This window comes from Moschus berezovskii, chromosome 17 (assembly GCF_049115385.1).
Source record: "Moschus berezovskii isolate FMDL1 chromosome 17, NW_MosBer_1.0, whole genome shotgun sequence".
In the NCBI taxonomy this organism is placed as follows: Eukaryota; Metazoa; Chordata; class Mammalia; order Artiodactyla; family Moschidae; genus Moschus; species Moschus berezovskii.
Genome location: NC_142476.1, coordinates 5,653,100 through 5,671,490, shown reverse-complemented (window position 1 = coordinate 5,671,490; position 18,391 = coordinate 5,653,100). Strand labels below are relative to the sequence as shown.

Below are 18,391 nucleotides of genomic sequence, written 5' to 3'. Positions count from 1 at the left end.
GCCTGCACTAAACAGGCCTACAAAGCAACAGAAGTCAATCTGCCTGAGAGTCCCAGAAATACTCCCTCTGAGTCTCTCAGGCACTTCTGGAGTTTATTCAGGTTAGAGATGCGCTCATGCCTTCAGGTGTTCCGTTGTGGCTCTCGCGGTCACCTTTGGGGTCACCCAGCTGCCTCAGTGCTGCCTCCAGGAGGCCTGCTGTGGCCCTTGCAGCTGGCCTTCCCGTTGTCCCCGTCCTGCCCGCCTTCCTCTTCGCTGCTCCTTGCCCACGGCTCTGCCTGCGTGCCCGTGTGTGCGGTGTCTCAGTGCCTCACAGAGGAGCTCTCAGCTGGTATAAGCGAGCTGGCTTGAGGAGTCGTCCTCTTGGTGACGCGTAAACCCTTTCGTCTCCCCAAGGCTGGGCTGGCCCTGGAGACCCGTTTGCAGATAGCCCTAGATGTTGTGGAGGGAATCCGCTTCCTGCACAGCCAGGGGCTTGTCCACCGTGATGTCAAACTGAAAAATGTGCTGGTAAGTAAGAGCTGTTTCCCCAAGGTAACTCCCTGTCTCTGTGTGCAGGTGACCTTTGGAAGGAGGTACACATACAGAAGAGAAGGTCCACATACATTCGGAGAAGGCAATGGCAGCCCACTCCAGTGTTCTTGCCTGGAGGATCCCAGGGGCGGGGGAGCCTGGTGGGCTGTCGTCTGTGGGGTTGCACAGAGTCGGACACAACTGAAGCAACTTAGCAGTAGCAGCACACATACATAAGGGCTTCCCTAGCGGCTTAGATAGTAAAGAATCTGCCTGCAACAGAGGAGACCCGCGTCTGGGAGACGAGCCTTAGGTCGGGAAGAACCCCTGGAGGAGGGAATGGTTATCCACTCCAGTATTCTTGCCTGGAGAATTTCGCAGACAGAGGATCCTGGCTAGCTACAGCCCATAGGGTCTCAAAAAAGTCGGACACAACTGAGCGACTACTACTTTCACACATAAATTCGTTCACAGGAAAAGACTGGGGTGAGAGTAGAACAGTTCACAGCAGAATAGATAGATGGTATCTTGGACTTGCAGCTTAGGGAAGAATTGCGTCGTAGGTCTAGCTTATATTGCTTAAGGTTTTTCCTCCTAACCCTGGTGAGAAAATTTAAACTTCAGAGAAGCTTTTAAAAATGTGGTATGATGCAGACCCACATGCCGCTCACCCAGATTCACACCCTCTCTCCTGGTGTGGGCTCTCTTTGTTTCTCTCTCTTCACTTGCATATGCGCACACATTTGTTTACTAAACTATATGCGAGTAAGTTGCAGATAAAGGTCTGCTTCTTGGCAATTACCTGGTGATCCGTGGCTAAGACTCTGTGCTTCCAATGTAGGAGGCCCAAGTTCGATCCCTGGTCAGGAAACTAGATTCACAGAACTGCAACTGAGAGTTCTCATGTTGCAACTTAAGATCCTGCATGCCACAACAAAGATTGAAGATCCCAAGTGCCGTAGCTAAGGCCTGGAGCGGCTAAATTAATTTTTTAAAAAAACAAACTTTGCTCCCAAATACTTCAGCTTGTATCTTCTAAAGGAAAAGACATTCTTCCACATAATTAAAATGCCATTATCGGGGCTTCCTTGGTGGCTCAGTGGTAAAGAATTCACCTGCCAATGCAGGAGACATAAGAGGAATGGATTTGATCCCTGGGTTGGGAAGATCCCCTGGAGGAGGAAATGGCAACCCACTCCAGTATTCTTGCCTGGGAAATTCCATGGACAGAGAAGCCTGGCAGCCTGCAGTCCATGGGGTCATAAAGAGTTGGACACGACTGAGCACAACACAGTTACAGTTACATAAAGATGTATAACATTGTGTTAGTTTCTGGTATATAGCAAAGTGATTCCGTTCTACATATCTGTATTCTTTTATCATACTCTTACATATTTTATGCCATTATAAGATACTGAATATAGTTCCCTGTGCTATAAACATTGTTGATTATCTGTTTTATATGTAGGAGTTTGTATCTGCTAATCCAAAACTCCTAATTTATCCCTCTGCCACCCCTTTCCCCTTTGGTAGCCATAAGTTTGTTTTCCATGTCTATGAGTCTGCTTCTGTTTTGTAAATAAGTTCATTTGTATCATGTTTTAGATTCCACATAGAAGCGGTATCATATATTTGTTTTTCTCTGACTGACTGACTTCTCTTCTTGTGATAATCTTTAGGTCCATCCATGTCACTGAAAATGGCATCATATCATTCTTTTTTGCGACTGAGTTATATTCCATTATATATACGTACAGTTGCTTCTTTATTCCTCTGAGACATAGATTTATTGCCTTGGACCTTAGGAAAGGAAACTTGAGGGAGTCAAAAAAGCCCTCAGCTGACCAGAGGAGCTCAACCTTCTTACTTACCAACTTTCTGCCCTGGGTTCTGGAGGTCAGAAGAGAATAATCAGGAACTGAAATACTTTCCTTATGTCCTTCACTTACTCATTCTTCCAAGATTTGCTAAGCTCCTGATGCGTGCTAGGCCCTATGCTGCGTGCTGGGGACACAAAGATGAAAAAGACTGTCCTTGCGCCAGGTTGCTTACAGTCTGGGGAGAAGAAGTAACGGGAGTGGATCTGGAGGCAGGGAGACTGGAGGCAGAGTTGATTAAGTACTGCTCTGAGGTAGATGCCTACTTTTGAGCTTGGGTATGCAGTTGAGCTCTGTGTGCAGGACCAGGCATAGGGTGACTGTCATCCTGCTTTGTTGGCAGTTGGACAAGCAGAACCGTGCCAAGATCACTGACTTAGGATTCTGCAAGCCAGAGGCCATGATGTCAGGCAGCATTGTGGGGACACCAATCCATATGGCCCCTGAACTTTTCACAGGTAAGCCGGAGGGCGGGGAGTGGGTTTGGGCAGAGCTCTGTATTTTAACCAAGTGCTACCCTTCGGACTAGGTAATACCCACAAGTACTACTGGCAGTTCTGGTACAGGCAGGGGAGAAACCAGACAGGAGAAACCCAAGACAAGTAGGGAGAGAAGTGAAGAGGCACAGGAGCAAGAAAGACAGTTACAAATGGGAGTCACCAGCTATCTTTTGGCTGTCTGTCTGGGCTGTTAGTGCCACAGCTGCCATAGTCAGCCACTTATTTAATCATAAAATATTGACAGAGTGAAGTCAGAAATAGAAAGACAGCGTATATTAACACATATATTAGGGAATCTGGAAAAGTGATACTGATGAACCTATTTGAAGGACAGGAATAGAGATGCAGATGAAGAGAATGGACTTGTGGACACAGCAGGGGAAGGAGAGAGTGGAACGAATTAAGAGAGTTTCACTGACGTGTACACTACCATGCGTGAAATAGATAGCTAGTGGAAAGCTGCTCGGGCTTCCCTGGTGGCTCAGTGGTGAAGAATCCGCCTCCCAATGCAGAAGAGTTGAGTTTGCTCCCTGGGTCAGGGAGGTCCCCTGAAGAAGGAAATGGCAACCCATTCCAGTATTCTTGCCTGGAGAAGCGCATGGAGCCTGACGTGTTACAGTCCATGGGGTCGCAAAGGGTTGGCCACGACTGAGCAACAGCAACATTAAGATCAGGAGTTAATTGGACGCACTAACTGTAGTGCACTAACAGTAGTTAGTGTACTAACTGTAGTTTTACACGCATCGAAAAGAAGTAGGCAGTCATCATTTTTCTTCCCCTGACTTTAAAAAATTTCTGTTCCCACTTCTATTATTTGACCTTGGCTGCTTCATATTTAAAGTCCTTTGAACGCTTCTACTGCAGTTCATCCTACTGTTGGTAAAGGTAATCCTTCTAAAATATTTTCATGTTACCTCCTGCTCTAAAGCATAAATGACCCCTTCTCCCCACCAAATCCAGACTGTCTGATTTTAAATATCTTTATGTTCTGGTTCCAACGTGTTTACACACCTGTATTTTCCAATTTTATTTCCCTAATACGACCTTTCAGGATTAATCTTCTTGAAAGTCCCATTAAAATTAAAGGCCTGTTTTCCTTCTCCTTTGTCAAGTTCTAGTCTTGGTTCTCTTCTTAATCTTTGGCCTTTCCAGTGCCATAATTTTTCATACTATAAAATGGGCATTATAAATGTGTCCTTTCTAACAGGGTTGTTATAGGAGATAATGGATAGTAAAGGCTTTACATAAAAGTGTGAAAAGGCCTCCACTGACGTAGGTGAGTGTGATGCTGTTGATTCCCTCCCTGCTCACTACTTGTCACCCCTTCTTGCTGCAGGGAAGTATGATAATTCCGTGGATGTCTACGCTTTTGGCATTCTCTTCTGGTATATCTGCTCAGGCTCTGTCAAGCTCCCTGAGGCATTTGAGAGGTGTGCCAGCAAAGACCATCTCTGGAACAATGTGCGGAGAGGTAAGAGCCACAAGCCCTGCTTTGCCAACTCCCCTGGCGGGAGCACACTGAAACCCCCAACTCCCGCAGCACCTCCCATCCCCCGCTCTGGCCACGCCACAGCAGGACCTCATACACATTTAAACCATCGTGGAATTCAGAAAAGACATTTAAGTCCAACCTTTCCTTCCAGGCAGCATGGTTCTGAATTCTCAGACAGGCTTTTTTTCTTTAAATGTCTAATTCTTCAAGTTCCTATACCGGTGTGTTCCAGTTTTTCATCACTGTTACTGTCTCACCTGGGTAACTTCAGCTGAAGCCAAAGCTTATTGCATGGTTTAGCATCCTGAGCCCCAGCTGGGTGACCGGCCTCGGAGCTGGTCATGCCTCTTCATGTGTCGGTCCCTGCTCGCTGCCTCTGGTCTTATTTTGATGCTCCGTTCTCTAGGGGCCCGTCCAGAACGCCTTCCTGTGTTTGACGAGGAGTGCTGGCAGCTGATGGAAGCCTGTTGGGATGGTGACCCCTCTCAGAGACCTCTCTTGGGCATTGTCCAGCCCATGCTCCAGGGCATCATGGACCGGCTATGCAAGTCACATTCTGAGAGGCCAAACACAGGACTCGATGATTCTACTTGACAGTAGAGACCTTTCTCTTTCACTCTTTGTTTTTTTTCCCTTCCCCTCACCTTTTGGCTATGGGAAGAATTTGACATTTACACATTACAGAGAGCTCCCAAGGGGACTGATGCTTGCTGGGAAACTGGAGACCCTCCCAGGCAGAGATGACTCCCAGATAGTGAAAAGCTGGATGGCTACTTAATCATATCCGGCAGTCCCCTGTACCCAAGCTATATCTTTAGCCAAAAAAAATCAGGATAAATTTCTTCTGTATGAAATTTCAAGAAGAGTCGTACACAGTTCCCTTTTCCAGACTTTTAGCTCCAGCTGTAATCAGGACTCTGTGCTTCCATTGTGGAGCCCACATTCCCAACGTTCTTTGAAGCCTTAGTAGTCCTTAGTAGTCCATACTCCTATTTACACATGGGGGGTTAGGTTTTTCTCTACCCAGAGCCGCTTTTCAGTCTCTCCCCTCTGGCCTAGTTTGCTCTCAGACGTTAGTTTGCTAGCAGATGCCCCGTATCTTGCCTGAGTAAGAGGGAGCAAGGGAGGGGCTAATGCTTTGGAAGGAGATGAGTGGTTACAGTTCATTTTTTAAAAAGTATTCCAAGAAAAGGTGCAAAATATTCCTGAAAGTCTCCAGGCCCGCCAAAGTCCAGATGTAGATATTTGGAAGTGTTATTTAAACACTCAGCAGGCTGAGTACAGGAATACGTATGTATAACGTGTTTATACTTTGCTTTTGTTTAGTAACAGTGTGCACTAATTTTGGGTTCTTTATTCCTTGGCACCCATTATTTAAGTGATGGAATGCCATGAAATGTACTGTATTGTATATTACTTGGGAAGACACTAGATATTCAAAGAAGTCTGTCAGTACTTGGACTGTAGAGGGCTCCACAAGACCAAAGTCTTGAAGATTTTACCTCCTAGCTTTGGTTGTCTGTGTTACCTTGTGATGAGGTGAGGTTGTGGCTGGGGTAGGAGGAAGGGTGGAGAGAATTACCCTTATTATGTTCCCTCCTTCTTACCACCTGAATTAGGGAAATTCACCTCAGCCTGAAACTGAACACCTGGCCACTTTTAATGCGCTTGAAGTCTGGTCCCTTCTGTTGCTTCAGAACTGGCTGAGGAACCTTCCTGCTGAGCCGTCAGGAGACACAGTGGGGCCTGGGGCTCCAGAATAGCTGCCATGGCCGAGGGAGCTGGCAGCAAGGTTGGACTGGGCGTACTGAGGGACGCACGTTGGGGTGGATTTCCCTAGACATGCCCTAGTTCCCTGGATCCTCTGCAGAGAGGGGCTCATTGAGCAAAAGCCTTTCACTTCTCTGGAAAGGAGGGCTGTGCTGGTTCTTCCCAGACCAAAGAAGTCATTTGTGACTCCATCAGTTTTAAAGGGACAGAGCCTAGGCAGCAGCTTCTCCTAATTTTTAACACTAAAAGAAAAGAGTGAAAGGGAAGGCTATATTACTGCCACAGATAGAAACGCGGGACTGTACAACTCTCAGCTCCTACCTGTCAGCTCTCCATTGCATTTTTGTTTTGTTTTTTTTTTTTTGCATTTTTGCTTGAGCTGCCAAAGAGGCATCAAGAAAGTTTTTCCCTGATCGGAGAAGTGGTTTGGGGTAGCAGGGCTGCGAAGTGATGACTGCACTGAACGACACTTTATTTTTTGGCTTATTATTTAGCACTGAGAAGCCAAGGGGGTTGGTGATTATAATAGCACTTTGGGGAATAGACTCTCCCTGGCCTTGCTTTGGAGAGAAGGCATGCGTGGTATTCCATCTGACTAGTCAGGAAGTTCATTACTGCATCAGAGTGGGATAAATGGCCCTCCAGGAGTCCATTGCCAAAAGAGTAGTTGCTTTCTTTGAGTTTTCAAAGCTTGATTTTTGGATTTGCTGGATCAAATAACCCACTTTTTCTTTAAAAGAAAAAAAGAGGGTTTATCCTTCTAAATATGAGGGTGGGGTGGGTTAGGACTAGTGGATGTTTAAGTGGGTTAGGTGGGAGTAACCTTGAGAAACTTGTATGGCAAACTCCCTTGGGGATTTTAAATAGCACTACTGTTCTTAAAAGGGTTTTATTTTTAACTTTATCTGCTTTGTTAACATCCAGTCCAGCCGAGCTGATGGAAAACAGACTGTGTGTGAACACCTGACATTGGAAACCGGTCTGGATAGCCTGTTGTCTTTTGTCTTTACGTAATGTTTTTGTTTGTTTGTTTTAAAGGACTAATGTTTATTATTACAGTGTTAAATAAAAGTGTAATATACTAAGTATGTAGAATAAAAGTGCAATAACAAGAGAAAACCCCTCGGGCACAAGCTCCAGTTCTTACACTCTCTCCCTCCTTGTGTTCCCTGTCTCTATCCGTGATATTCTTACAGCAGGACAGTGTTAATTGTGTATATTTTTAAGCCATGCAACTATGGGTTAAGTCTTCATTTAGTGTAATTTTGAATGGCTGGACTTGGTTTTATAGAGTGTGCTTCTGGGATGCACACACACCAGATGTGCTGTATAATAAAGATCACATTAACATTTTAGGTTTACATCTATTTGGCTTTTGTTTTCCCTTCCCTCGCTATGTCTACTGGATGCTCCCTGTTCCACTCCATTCCCACTGGGTTCCTAAAGGTCTTTGAGTTTTCCTCTTCCCCATGGACAACTCCCAGTCCCTGGGCACTTCACGTGACCAGAGGGTGGGGCCCAGGAAGGGGAGGTAGGACAGCAGAGGAGAAGGGGGAAAAGTGCAGTCATAGCAATTTATTTTTCAGAGCCTCCCCTGGGTTCACAGCCTTTGCACCAGCCTCTCTTCAGCAGGAACTTGCAACATTCTAAACTCCTGCACAAGCTTGGCTACTCTTTATTACACTCTGGGACATTTGGAGCATGGAATACAAATATGGGCCTATCTGCATTGGGAATATTTGAACCTCTTTTTAGGCTCAAGCTGCTCTTCAGATTTGCTTCCTTGGCAGTGCCCAGTGGACGCCATCATAGGCCTCTACTGTAGCCACCAGGGGCTGTCAGCGTGGAGCACGCCTTCTCCCAGGGGCAGGTGTGTGCTTTCTTTTGGATTACAGCATCAGACTCCATAGCTGCTTCACTTTGTGCTGTAACTACTTGTGATCTGTTGTTGTTCAGTCACTAAGTGACGTCCAACTCTTTGCAACCCCAAGAGCTGCAGCATGCCAGGCTCCTCTGTCCTCCACTGTCTCCTGGAGTTTGCTCAGATTCACGTCCATTGAGTCGGTGATGCCATCTAACCATCTCACCCTCTGCTGCCCCCTTTTTCTTTTCCTTCAGTCTTTCCCAGCATCAGGGTCTTTTCTAGTGAGTTGGCTTTTCGCATCAGGTGGCCAAAGCACTGCAGCTTCAGCATCACTCCTTCCAATAAATATTCAGGGCTGATTTCCTTTAGGATTGACTGGTTTGTTCTCCTTGCTGTCCATGGGACTCTCAAGAATCTTCTCCAGCGTCACAATTCAAAAACATCAGTTCTTCGGCACTCAGCCTTCTTTAGGTCCAACTCTTATAGTCATACATGACTACTGGAAAAACCATAGCTTTGACTCTGTAGACCTTTATTGGCAAGGTGATGTCTTTGCTTTTTAATACACTGCCTAGGTTTGTCACAGCTTTAGTTCCCAGGAGCAAGCGTCTTTTAATTTCATGGCTGCAGTCACCATCTGCAGTGATTTTGGAGCCCAAGAAAATAAAGTCTGTCACTGTTTTTATTGTTTCCCCATCTATTTGCCATGAAGTGATGGGATCAGATGTTATGATCTTAGTTTTTTGAATGTTGAGTTTTAAACCAGCTTTTTTACTCCCCTCTTTCACCCTTACCAGGAGGCTCTTTAGTTCTTCCTTCTCTTTCTGCCATTAGTGTTATCATCTGCATATCTGAAGTTGTTGTTATTTCTCCCAGCAATCTTGATTCTAGCTTGTGATTCATCCGGCCTGGCATTTTGAATGATGTACTCCACATATAAGTTAAACAAGCAGGGTGACAATATACAGCCTTGTCATACTCCTTTCCCAATTTTTAACTAGTCAGTTGTACCATGTCTGGTTCTAATTGTTGCTTCTTTAACTGCATACAGATTTCTCAGGAGACGGTAAGATGGTCTGGTACTCCCATCTCTCTGAATATTCCACAGTTTGTTGTGATCCAGACAGTCAAAGGCTTTAGCATAGTCAGTGATGCTGAAGCAGATGTTTTTCGGGAATTCCCTTCTTTTTCCATGATGCAGCAAACGTGGGCAGTTTGATCTCTGGTTCTTCTACCTCTTTGAAACCCAGCTTGTACATCTGGAATTTCTTGGTTCACGTACTGCTGAAGCCTAGCTTGAAGGATTTTGAGCATAACTTTACTAGCATGTGAAATGAACACAATTGTACAGCAGTTTGAACATTCTTTGGCATTGCCCTTCTTTGGGATGGAATGAAAACTGATCTTTTCCAGTCCTGTGGCCACTGCTGAGTTCTCCAAATTTGCTGGCATACTGAGTGCAGCACTTTCACAGCATCATCTTTGAGGGTTTTAAATAGCTCAGTTGGCACTCTGACACCTCCACTAGCTTTGTTTGTAGTGATGCTTCCTAAGGCCCACTTGACCTCATGCTTCAGGACGCCCAACTCTAGGTGAGTGACCTAGACCTTTTTGTACAGTTCTTCTGTGTATTCTTGCCACCTTTTCTTAAACTCTTCTGCTTCTATTAGGTCCTTACTGTTTCTGTCCTTTATCATGCTCATCCTTGCATGAAATGGTCCCTTAATATCTCCCAGTTTTCTTGGAGAGATCTCTGGTTTTTCCCATTCCGTTGTTTTCCTCTGTTTCTTTGCATTGCTCATTTAGGAGAACCTTCTCTCTCCTTGCTCTTCTCTGGAACTCTGCATTCAGGGGGTATATCTTTCCCTTTCTCCCGTGCCTTTTGCCTCTCTTCTTTCCTCAGCTGTTTACAAAGCTTCCTCAGACAACCACTTTGCCTTTTTGCATTTCTTTTTCTTTGGGATGGTTCTGGACCATAACATTGCCTCCTATACAATGTTATGAACCTCTGTCCATAGTTCTTCAGGCACTCTGTCTACCAGATCTGATTCCTTGAATCTGTTCATCATCTCTGCTGTATAATCATAAGGAATTTGATTTAGGTTATACCTGAATGGCCTAATGGTTTTCCTTCCTTTCTTCAATTTAAGCCTGAATTTTTCGATAAGGAGCTCATGATCTGAGCCACAGTCAGCTCCAGGTCTTGTTTTAGCTGATTATATAGAGCTTCTCCATCTTCAGCTGCAAAAAATGTAATCAACGTGATTTCAGATTGACCATCTGGTGATGTCCATGTGTAGAGTCATCTCTTAAGTTATTGGGAAAAGGGTATTTGCTATGACCTGCATGTTCTCTTGACAAAACTCTGTTAGCCTTTGCTCTGCTTCATTTTTCTGCACTCTAGCATCAAACTTGCCTGTTATTCTGGGTATCTTTTGGCTTCCTGCTTTTGCATTCCAATCCCATATAATGAAAAGGACATCTTTTTTGGTGTTCTACAAGTTCGTGTAGGTCTTCATAGAACTGGTCAACTTCAGCTTTTTTGGCGTGACTGGTTGGGGCATAGACTTGGATTACTGTGATGTTAAATGGTTTGCCTTAGAAACGAGATCATCCTGTCATTTTTGAGGTTGCACCCAAGTACTGTATTTTGGACTCTTGTTAACTGTGAAGGCTACTTCATTTCTTCTAAGGGATTCTTGCCCACAGTAGTAGATATGATGATCATCTGAATTAAGTTCGACCATCCCGTCCATTTTAGTTCACTGATTCCTAAGATATCAGTGTTCAATCTTGCCTTCTCCTGTTTAACCACGTCCAATTCATGGACCTAAAGTTATAGGTTCCTATGCAATACTGTTCTTTAAACATCCAATTTTCCTTTCACCACCAGACACATCCACAGCTGAGTGTTGTTTCTACTTTGCCCAAACGCTTCATTCTTTGTGGAGCTATTAGTGTTTGCCCTCTGCTCTTCCTGAGTAGGGGCTTTCCTGGTGGTTCAGTTGGTAAAGAATCTGCCTATAATGCAGGAGAGTGGGTTTGATCCCTGGGTCAAGAAGATCATCTGGAGAAGGAAATGGAAACCCACTCTAGTATCCTTGCCTAGGAAATCCATGGACACTGAAGCGTACAGTCCATGGGGTCCCAAGAGTTGGACATGACTTAGCAACTAAACCACCACCACCCACTTCCCCAGTTACATACTGGACACCTTCCCACCGATGTGGGGGTGGGGAAGCTCATCTTCTGGTGTCATATCTTTTTGTCTTTTTTATATTGTTCATGGGGTTCTCGTGGCAAGAATACCGGAGTGGGTTGCCATTTCCTTCTCCAGTGGATCACATTTTGTCAGAACACTTCACTATGACCCATCCATCTGGGGTAACCCTGCACAGCATGGCTTATAGCTTCATTGAATTATGTAAGCCTCTTTGCCATGACAAGGCTGTGACCCATGAAGGGGTGTGTAAGTATAAGTATTTATTGCCTCATTATTTGTAATACTAAAAAGTTGGAGGCAGTGTTAATGTATGACAACAGGGGATGATTAAATTCTGGTTCTTACACCATGGATTGCTATGCAGCCACTAAAAGGAATGGTGTAAATTTCTCTGTACTGACGAGGGAAGATGTTTATACTATATCATCCTATAAAAAATATATAAGAATATATTTAGTGTGACCTCTTTTTTTTGGTAAAGCCCCTTCCATTCTCCCATAACGCCAAATTATCTAGAGATCTAGTCCATCTCTTTATATGTACACAGAGAAAAGTTTGTAAGGATATATATAAAAATGATAATAGTGGCTTTCCTAGGGAGAGAGTGTCCAACTTCTAGTGGATTGAATTTCTGTTATTGTTCATCTACTATGAACACCTATTTTTATTGTAATTTTAGAAAATGAATGAAATGGCTAATTTAGGAGAAAGGAACTGTGTATTGGAAAGACATCAGAGGCTCACAAAATCAATAGGAATCTGTAAATTCAGGCTTACCGAATCAGCCAGTTGGAACCGGAGCAAATTTTCATGGCTGTGAAGAACGGTCTCCATCCTGACGTGTGTGCTGCCAGGGAGGGTGTTCTCAGCTGGCCCAGCACAGCCCAGGCCTGTGTCGTCTCTGTACTGGCTCTGGGTTGGAAGGCTCTCTCCTCCAGATCCCACAGTGGGAGGCCGGCGCCTCGATCTGCCTGCTCACCAAAACTGCATGCAGTGGAGAAGACATGAGTCCTGAAACGTAATCCCAGAACTGCTAGAAAAAGAACACAGACTCAGGACAGGCTCCAGGTGACAAATGCCCGCTGTAGGTCACCTCTTGGGCTGCTTGATGTTTACATCCACCTTCTGGCACTCCTGGGCAGCAAGGTCATGGAAGGAGGTTTATAGATTGGAGCCTGTGCATGGAGGGGGAACAGCCAGGTTTCTGGGAAGTTCATTTTTCAACTTCTGGGCTTGCTTTCTTTGTAAGAAGATCTCCTTGGTTTTTATATCCTTTCTTCCCATTTCCTTGTTTTCTTAGCAAGGCTTCTCAATGAGATTAACCATAAAAACACTCAAACATCCAGCAATGTGCTATACCAGAGGCTTTTAAAAAAATCGAAATGTAGTTGATTTACAATGTTGCATTAGTTTCTGGTGTTCAGAAGTATTTCAGTTATTATACGCATATTCTTTTTTATATTCTTTTCCATTACAGTTTATTACAAGAGATTGGATATAGGCGACTTCACTGGTGGTCCAGTGATGAAGATTCCATGCTCCCTATGCAAGTGGCCCGGGTTTGATTGCTGATCAAGGAGCTCAGATCCCACATCCTGAAACTAAAGACCCTGCACACCACATCAAAGACAAAATCCTGTGCCACCAGTAAGACCAGCACAGCCAAATAAATGAATAAGTAAAAAATAGTTTTCAGTTCAGTTCAGTTGCTCAGTCGTGTCCAACTCTTTGTGACCCCATGAACCGCAGCACGCCAGGCCTCCCTGTCTGTCCATCACCAACTCCCGGAGTCCACCCAAACCCATGTCCATTGAGTCGGTGATGCCATCCAACCATCTCATCCTCTGTAAGACCTTGTTTAGCTATTTTATATGTAGTAGTTTGTATCTGCTCAGATGGGCTTCAGAATCACTGTGGATGGTGACTGCAGCCATGAAGTTAAAAGATGTTTGCTTCTTGGAAGAAAAGCTATGACAAACCTAGACAGTGTATTAAAAAGCAGAGACATCACTTTGCCAAAAAAGGTCCATATAGTCAAAGCTATAGTTATTCCAGTAGTCATGTACAGATGTGGAAGTTGAACCATAAAGAAGGCCTAGCATCAAAGAATTGATGCTTTTGAACAGTGGTGTTGGAGAAGGCTCTTGAGAGTCCCTTGGACTGCAAGGTGATCAGACCAGTCAACCCAAAAGGAAATCAACCCTGAATGTTCAGTGGAAGGACTGATGCTGAAGCTGAAGCTCCAATACTTTGGCCCCTGATGGTAAAGAGCCGGATCATTGGAAAAGACCCTGATGCTGGGAAAGACTGAAGGCAAAAGGAGAAGAGGGCAGCAGAGGATGAGAAGGTTCCAAACTGACATGTAGAGAAACAATGCAGAGTTAGTCTGAGACAGCCTACTGAGCAGGATTTGCTTACATTTTTTTTAAGTTATTATTTGATACCTGCAAAAAATCATATTTATAAGCATCCTTGTAAATTTGTGGACCAGAACATTTCCATGGTCTTGAGGCCCCTCTGGGCTCTTCCCAGATGCCAGTCCGGTTTGTACTTATCATTCTCTTGCTTCAAAAAAATTTTTTCCCAGATACACCCTGAGTAATACATAACTTGGTTTTACATGTTCTTGAACTTTACAAAAATGGTATTCCCTGTATTTAACCTTCTGTAGCTTTTTATTTTCACTCACAAGCCTCTGGTTTTATCCAAGCTAACTTGTTGTCGCTGCAGTACCTCCGTTTTTACTGCAGTGTATCATTCCGATGTGCACATGTATTGCAGTTGAGCTATTCACTTTTTCTCAGAGAACCAACTTTTGGTTTGGTTGTTTCCCCATTGTACCTCTATTTTCTGTTTCATTAATTTCTGCTCGTCTTAATTGTCTTCTTTGTTCTCCTTTTGAGGGTTTTTCTATTATCCATCCCCCCATCTTCTGCTTAGCTTATGAATTTTCAACCTTTCTTCTTTCTAATGTAAGCATTTATGTTCAGAATCTCCCTTTAAATTCAAATTATTGCTGAATCCCATAAATTTTAATCTGTAACATTTTGGTCGTCATTCAGTTGTAACTGTTTTCTAATTGCCACTGTGATTTCTTCCTTGCCCCAAGTTTTACAGAGGCATGTTTTTAAAATTCTGACTATAAGGATAAATTCCTTCTTTGTTAATGACTTATAGCAATTACATTGTGGGCAGAGAGCATGGTCCATATGATGCCAGTTTTTAAAAAGGTGTGGGAACTTATGACTAGCTCACGGTGAATTTTTAATAAGTGTTTGCTGTGAGCACGAAAGTAGTCAGTATTTTAATGACCCACTGATGGAGACCGTTCCCCTCTGAGACTGTGAGCAGGCCAAGGGCACTGCTGTGTGTCATTCATGTTGGGTGCACAGCAGGGATTGCACTTCTCGCCCCTCCACATCCACTCTTACCTCTCCACCCAGCTCTGTGGGCCGCACATTTTTCTCTGGGGTGTCCCAATGGGTTCAGCTATACCAGTGGGAGTTTGGAGGGTGGCAGGAGAGAGAGAGTGGGGCATTTTTCACCATAGCTCACTTCCAGCTGGACTGGGTTGGCAAAGGATGTCCACTTCCCGAAAGTCACGGCTCCTGTGTGAGGGCTTTTGTCTGGAGCTACAGCTCTGGCACTGTAGCTTCCACTAGCCATGCTTCCCGTTTCCCCATCCTGCTAGGAGCTTCCCAATGCTGTTAATCTTAGGATGCTTTGCTAATTTTCCCAAATCCTGCTTACATCTTTTAAATAGCCTCTTCATTAAACTTCTTCAGTTCCCCCTTTTGAGTATGCCGTCTCTTTCCTGACTGCATTGTGACTGACTAGTAGTGTAATGAATATTTGTTGAATAAATTATGTGAAAACATGCGCAAATTTACACAGTGCAAGAGAGAACTTGGTTTGGGGGAACTGAGAGTTCAGTGAGGCTGAAGAATCGAGTTCAAAGGGGCCACTGGAAGGAAGTAAGACTAGAAAGACTGTCAGAAACCAGATCACAAAGGACCCTCTAGGCCATGAGTCATGTTCCTATAGGTCTAGTTCCCTGAGATCTCTGGGATCAATATTTATATATAGGAAGCTACTGGGGAGATCTCTAGACCCCTTAGGAACAATACCTTTAAAGACGCAAAGGAAGCAGGAGCAAGCAGAGGAGAATGTAAGTTCAGTGAAGCTGCAAAGGCAGCCCCAGCCTATCCATGGGAGCTGTGGACCTTAGACTACTTCAGAAGGGTCTGCCTAGAGAGTGCAGGGCTGAAGCCATGGCCTCTGCCACTGGAAATGTCGCGGCACTCAGGAAAGGCTGGAGCCGTGAGCTGGCAGACCTTGGGGCCCGTGGTCTCAGCACAGAGTTACACTTTCCTCTCCTTCAGCTTCTGGTGCCAGCACCAGATCTGGTCATGCTTCATCATTTAGCATCATGAAGACCTAGAAAGGGTAATGAGAAGCTGGGAAAAAGATCTCTGCTGTTTCCTCTTTCCTAAGAGAGGTGATCCCTGGGCAGCAGCCCAGGAGGCTTTCAGAGACAGACTTGGAGTTGGAAAGACTTTCTAAAGCACCCCATTTAAGCCCCTCTTAAAGCAGAGGACGCTGCAATCCCAAGAGGAAAAGGTGCCACACAGCTAGTTAGAGACCAGTTTATGTCCCTGATCCCCAGGCCAGTTTTCCTTTCTCAATTATTCCCAGTGGCCCTCTGAGCTGAAAGGAGGCTGGGAGATGGGCCTCCTTCATCTCTCCCAGCCGGGTGGTCTGGCATAACCCCATGTGTGGGACCCCCGTCCAATGCCTGGTACTAAGCAGGTGTCTGATATCATCAACCCCATGGGCCTGGGTTGCTGGGAAGTGAGAATAACTCAAGAAAAGGAGCTTGCCGAACCAGATGCTGAGACAACGGGTGCAGGCCGGGGCAGGCGAGGGTGGGGCAGCCTGGGGGTGCCGTCAAGTGCCTGTGGGCTGGGGAGTGGGGCACCAGCTGGGCCAGGATTCCCTGAGAGAGAATTTCTCCCCTGCCCAGACGGGAGGAGGACCTTTGGCTGGACAACACTGCAAGCTAGATCCAGAAGAGCCAACTGCAGCAGGAAGAGAAGGGCCTGGCAGGGCAGAGAAGGGCAGCTGGAGAAGGTAACCATTTGTCTTCAGTGGGCCTGGTGAGCTAAGCAAGGTTGGAGACCATCTCAGAAGGTAAAGCTGACCCAAGGAGCTGGAAGACTTTTGCCATTTGTTGCTTTCAATTGTCAGCTGTTGGCTCCAGGTCCTGGACTTCTTGAGCTTATTCAATTCAGGAGAGCTCTGTGTGCCATCTTGGTGTGTGTGGTCCTAACAGATGTTTCTGAATAATGCAGAAGGACCTGTCAGTCATAGATCTGTTTGATGGGCCAGGCTGCTGGATGAGAGGGACAAAGATTTTCATGGCAGCTTCTGGACAGAGGAAAGTGTGGGCAGAGACTAGGTGGATGCTGTCCCTGGTGCTGGAACCCTGCGGGGAAAGAGGTTGGGATAGCTGTGCACCTACCTGTCAAGCCCGTGACTGCCTTCCCTCCCTCGTGAACCTGTACTATGTCCAGATTTGCAGGGCCTGACCATAGAACCTACCAGTATGTCCTTTGAAAACAGGAACCTGATCCTCATGCTCAAGGACAGGGTGGGAAGAAGGGGGTGGCTGGTGTAGTGCTGTAATTAAGTGGGAAGTCTGAGTGGTCACTACCTCTTTTCCTTCCCTAGACTGTGAAGCTGGTAGGCAGAAAGGGCAGACTGCCAGCGTGGGAAAATGAGAGCATGGGTGACCGAGCTCTGACACTGCAGGGCAGGGAGCTCAAGCCACTCACTCTCAGCAGGCTCAGTGGGACAGTAAGGCGCAGGCTTCCTGAGAGATGCTCAGCTCCGTGTCTCACCCTCCCTGGGCACACACAACAAGGAACTCGAGCAAGAGGACTGCACTCTCCACGGGTCCAGGCCGAGTGGCCCATGTGCTCCAGCGCATCCGTGAGTATCTTACTGTCCAGAAAACGTGCACTTTCTGGTGAGGAGCCCCCAGCTGCCTGCCCACATCCTAGAATTAGGAGGACATACCCAAAGAATTGATGCTTTTGAACTGTGGTGCTGGAGAAGACTCTTGAGAGTCCCTTGGACTGCAAGGAGATCCAACCAGTCCATTCTAAAGGAGATCAATCCTGGGTGTTCATTGGAAGGACTGATGCTAAAGCTGAAACTCCAATACTTTGGCCACCTCATGCGATGAGTTGACTCACTGGAAAAGACTCAGATGCTGGGAAGGATTGGGGGCGGGAGGAGAAGGGGACGACCGAGAATGAGATGGCTGGATGGCATCACCGACTCTGTGGACATGAGTTTGAGTGAACTCCGGGAGTTGGTGATGGACAGGGAGGCCTGGCGTGCTGTGATTCATGGGGTCACAAAGAGTCGGACACGACTGAGCGACTGAGCAACTGAACTGAACTGAGCTGAACTGACCCATCTGCTTGGGGCTTCCCAGGTGGTGCTAGAGGTAAAGAACCTGCCTGCCAATGCAGAAGACATAAGAGACACGGGTTTGATCCCTGGGTCGGGAAGATCCCCTGGAGATGGGCATGGCAACCCACTCCAGTATTCTTTCCTGGAGAATCCCATGGACAGAGGACCCTGGCAGGCTACAGTTAATAGGGCCGCACGGAGTCAGACACGACTGAAGCGACTTAGCATGCACGTACCCATCTCAGGGTGAAGTGCTGTTCAGCTGAAAGAGGCCCAGTATCGCTACAGTGGAGGCAGCTGCAGCCCCTGTTAGTCTCTAGTTTATAGGAAGAGCATGGCCTTGGGCCTGGACACGCCAAATTCAGACTCTGTCCCTTAGCCAGTCCACGTATCTGGTCATTTCTCCTCTTAGAGCCTTAGTTCAGTTCAGTTCAGTTCAGTCGCTCAGTCGTGTCCGACTCTTTGCGACCCCATGAATCACAGCACGCCAGGTCTCCCTGTCCATCACCAACTCCCGGAGTTCACTCAAACTCATGTCCACAGAGTCGGTGATGCCATCCAGCCATCTCATTCTCGGTCGTCCCCTTCTCCTCCCGCCCCCAACCTTTCCCAGCATCAGAGTCTTTTCCAGTGAGTCAACTCGTCGCATGAGGTGGCCAAAGTATTGGAGTT

The 18,391-nt window shown here is 45.9% G+C and overlaps 1 protein-coding gene across 2 annotated transcripts in view; it reads left to right on the top strand.

The window, feature by feature from the left end:
- DSTYK (dual serine/threonine and tyrosine protein kinase) overlaps positions 1–17,009 on the top strand; it is a 66,044-nt gene extending 49,035 nt beyond the window's left edge. Inside the window, exons 10-14 of one of the 2 annotated variants that reach the window (XR_008685131.2) lie at positions 397–510; positions 2,734–2,848; positions 4,227–4,361; positions 4,789–12,886; positions 16,263–17,009. Coding sequence is in view for 1 of the 2 variants with exons in the window: in XM_055420045.2 (XP_055276020.1) it covers positions 397–510; positions 2,734–2,848; positions 4,227–4,361; positions 4,789–4,976 (552 nt within the window). In the remaining variant the exon portion in view is untranslated. Of the gene's footprint in view, positions 1–396; positions 511–2,733; positions 2,849–4,226; positions 4,362–4,788; positions 16,128–16,262 lie in introns of those variants that run through there. The other variant, XM_055420045.2, reaches the window with a different exon arrangement.
- The last annotated feature ends 1,382 nt before the right edge of the window (positions 17,010–18,391 follow it).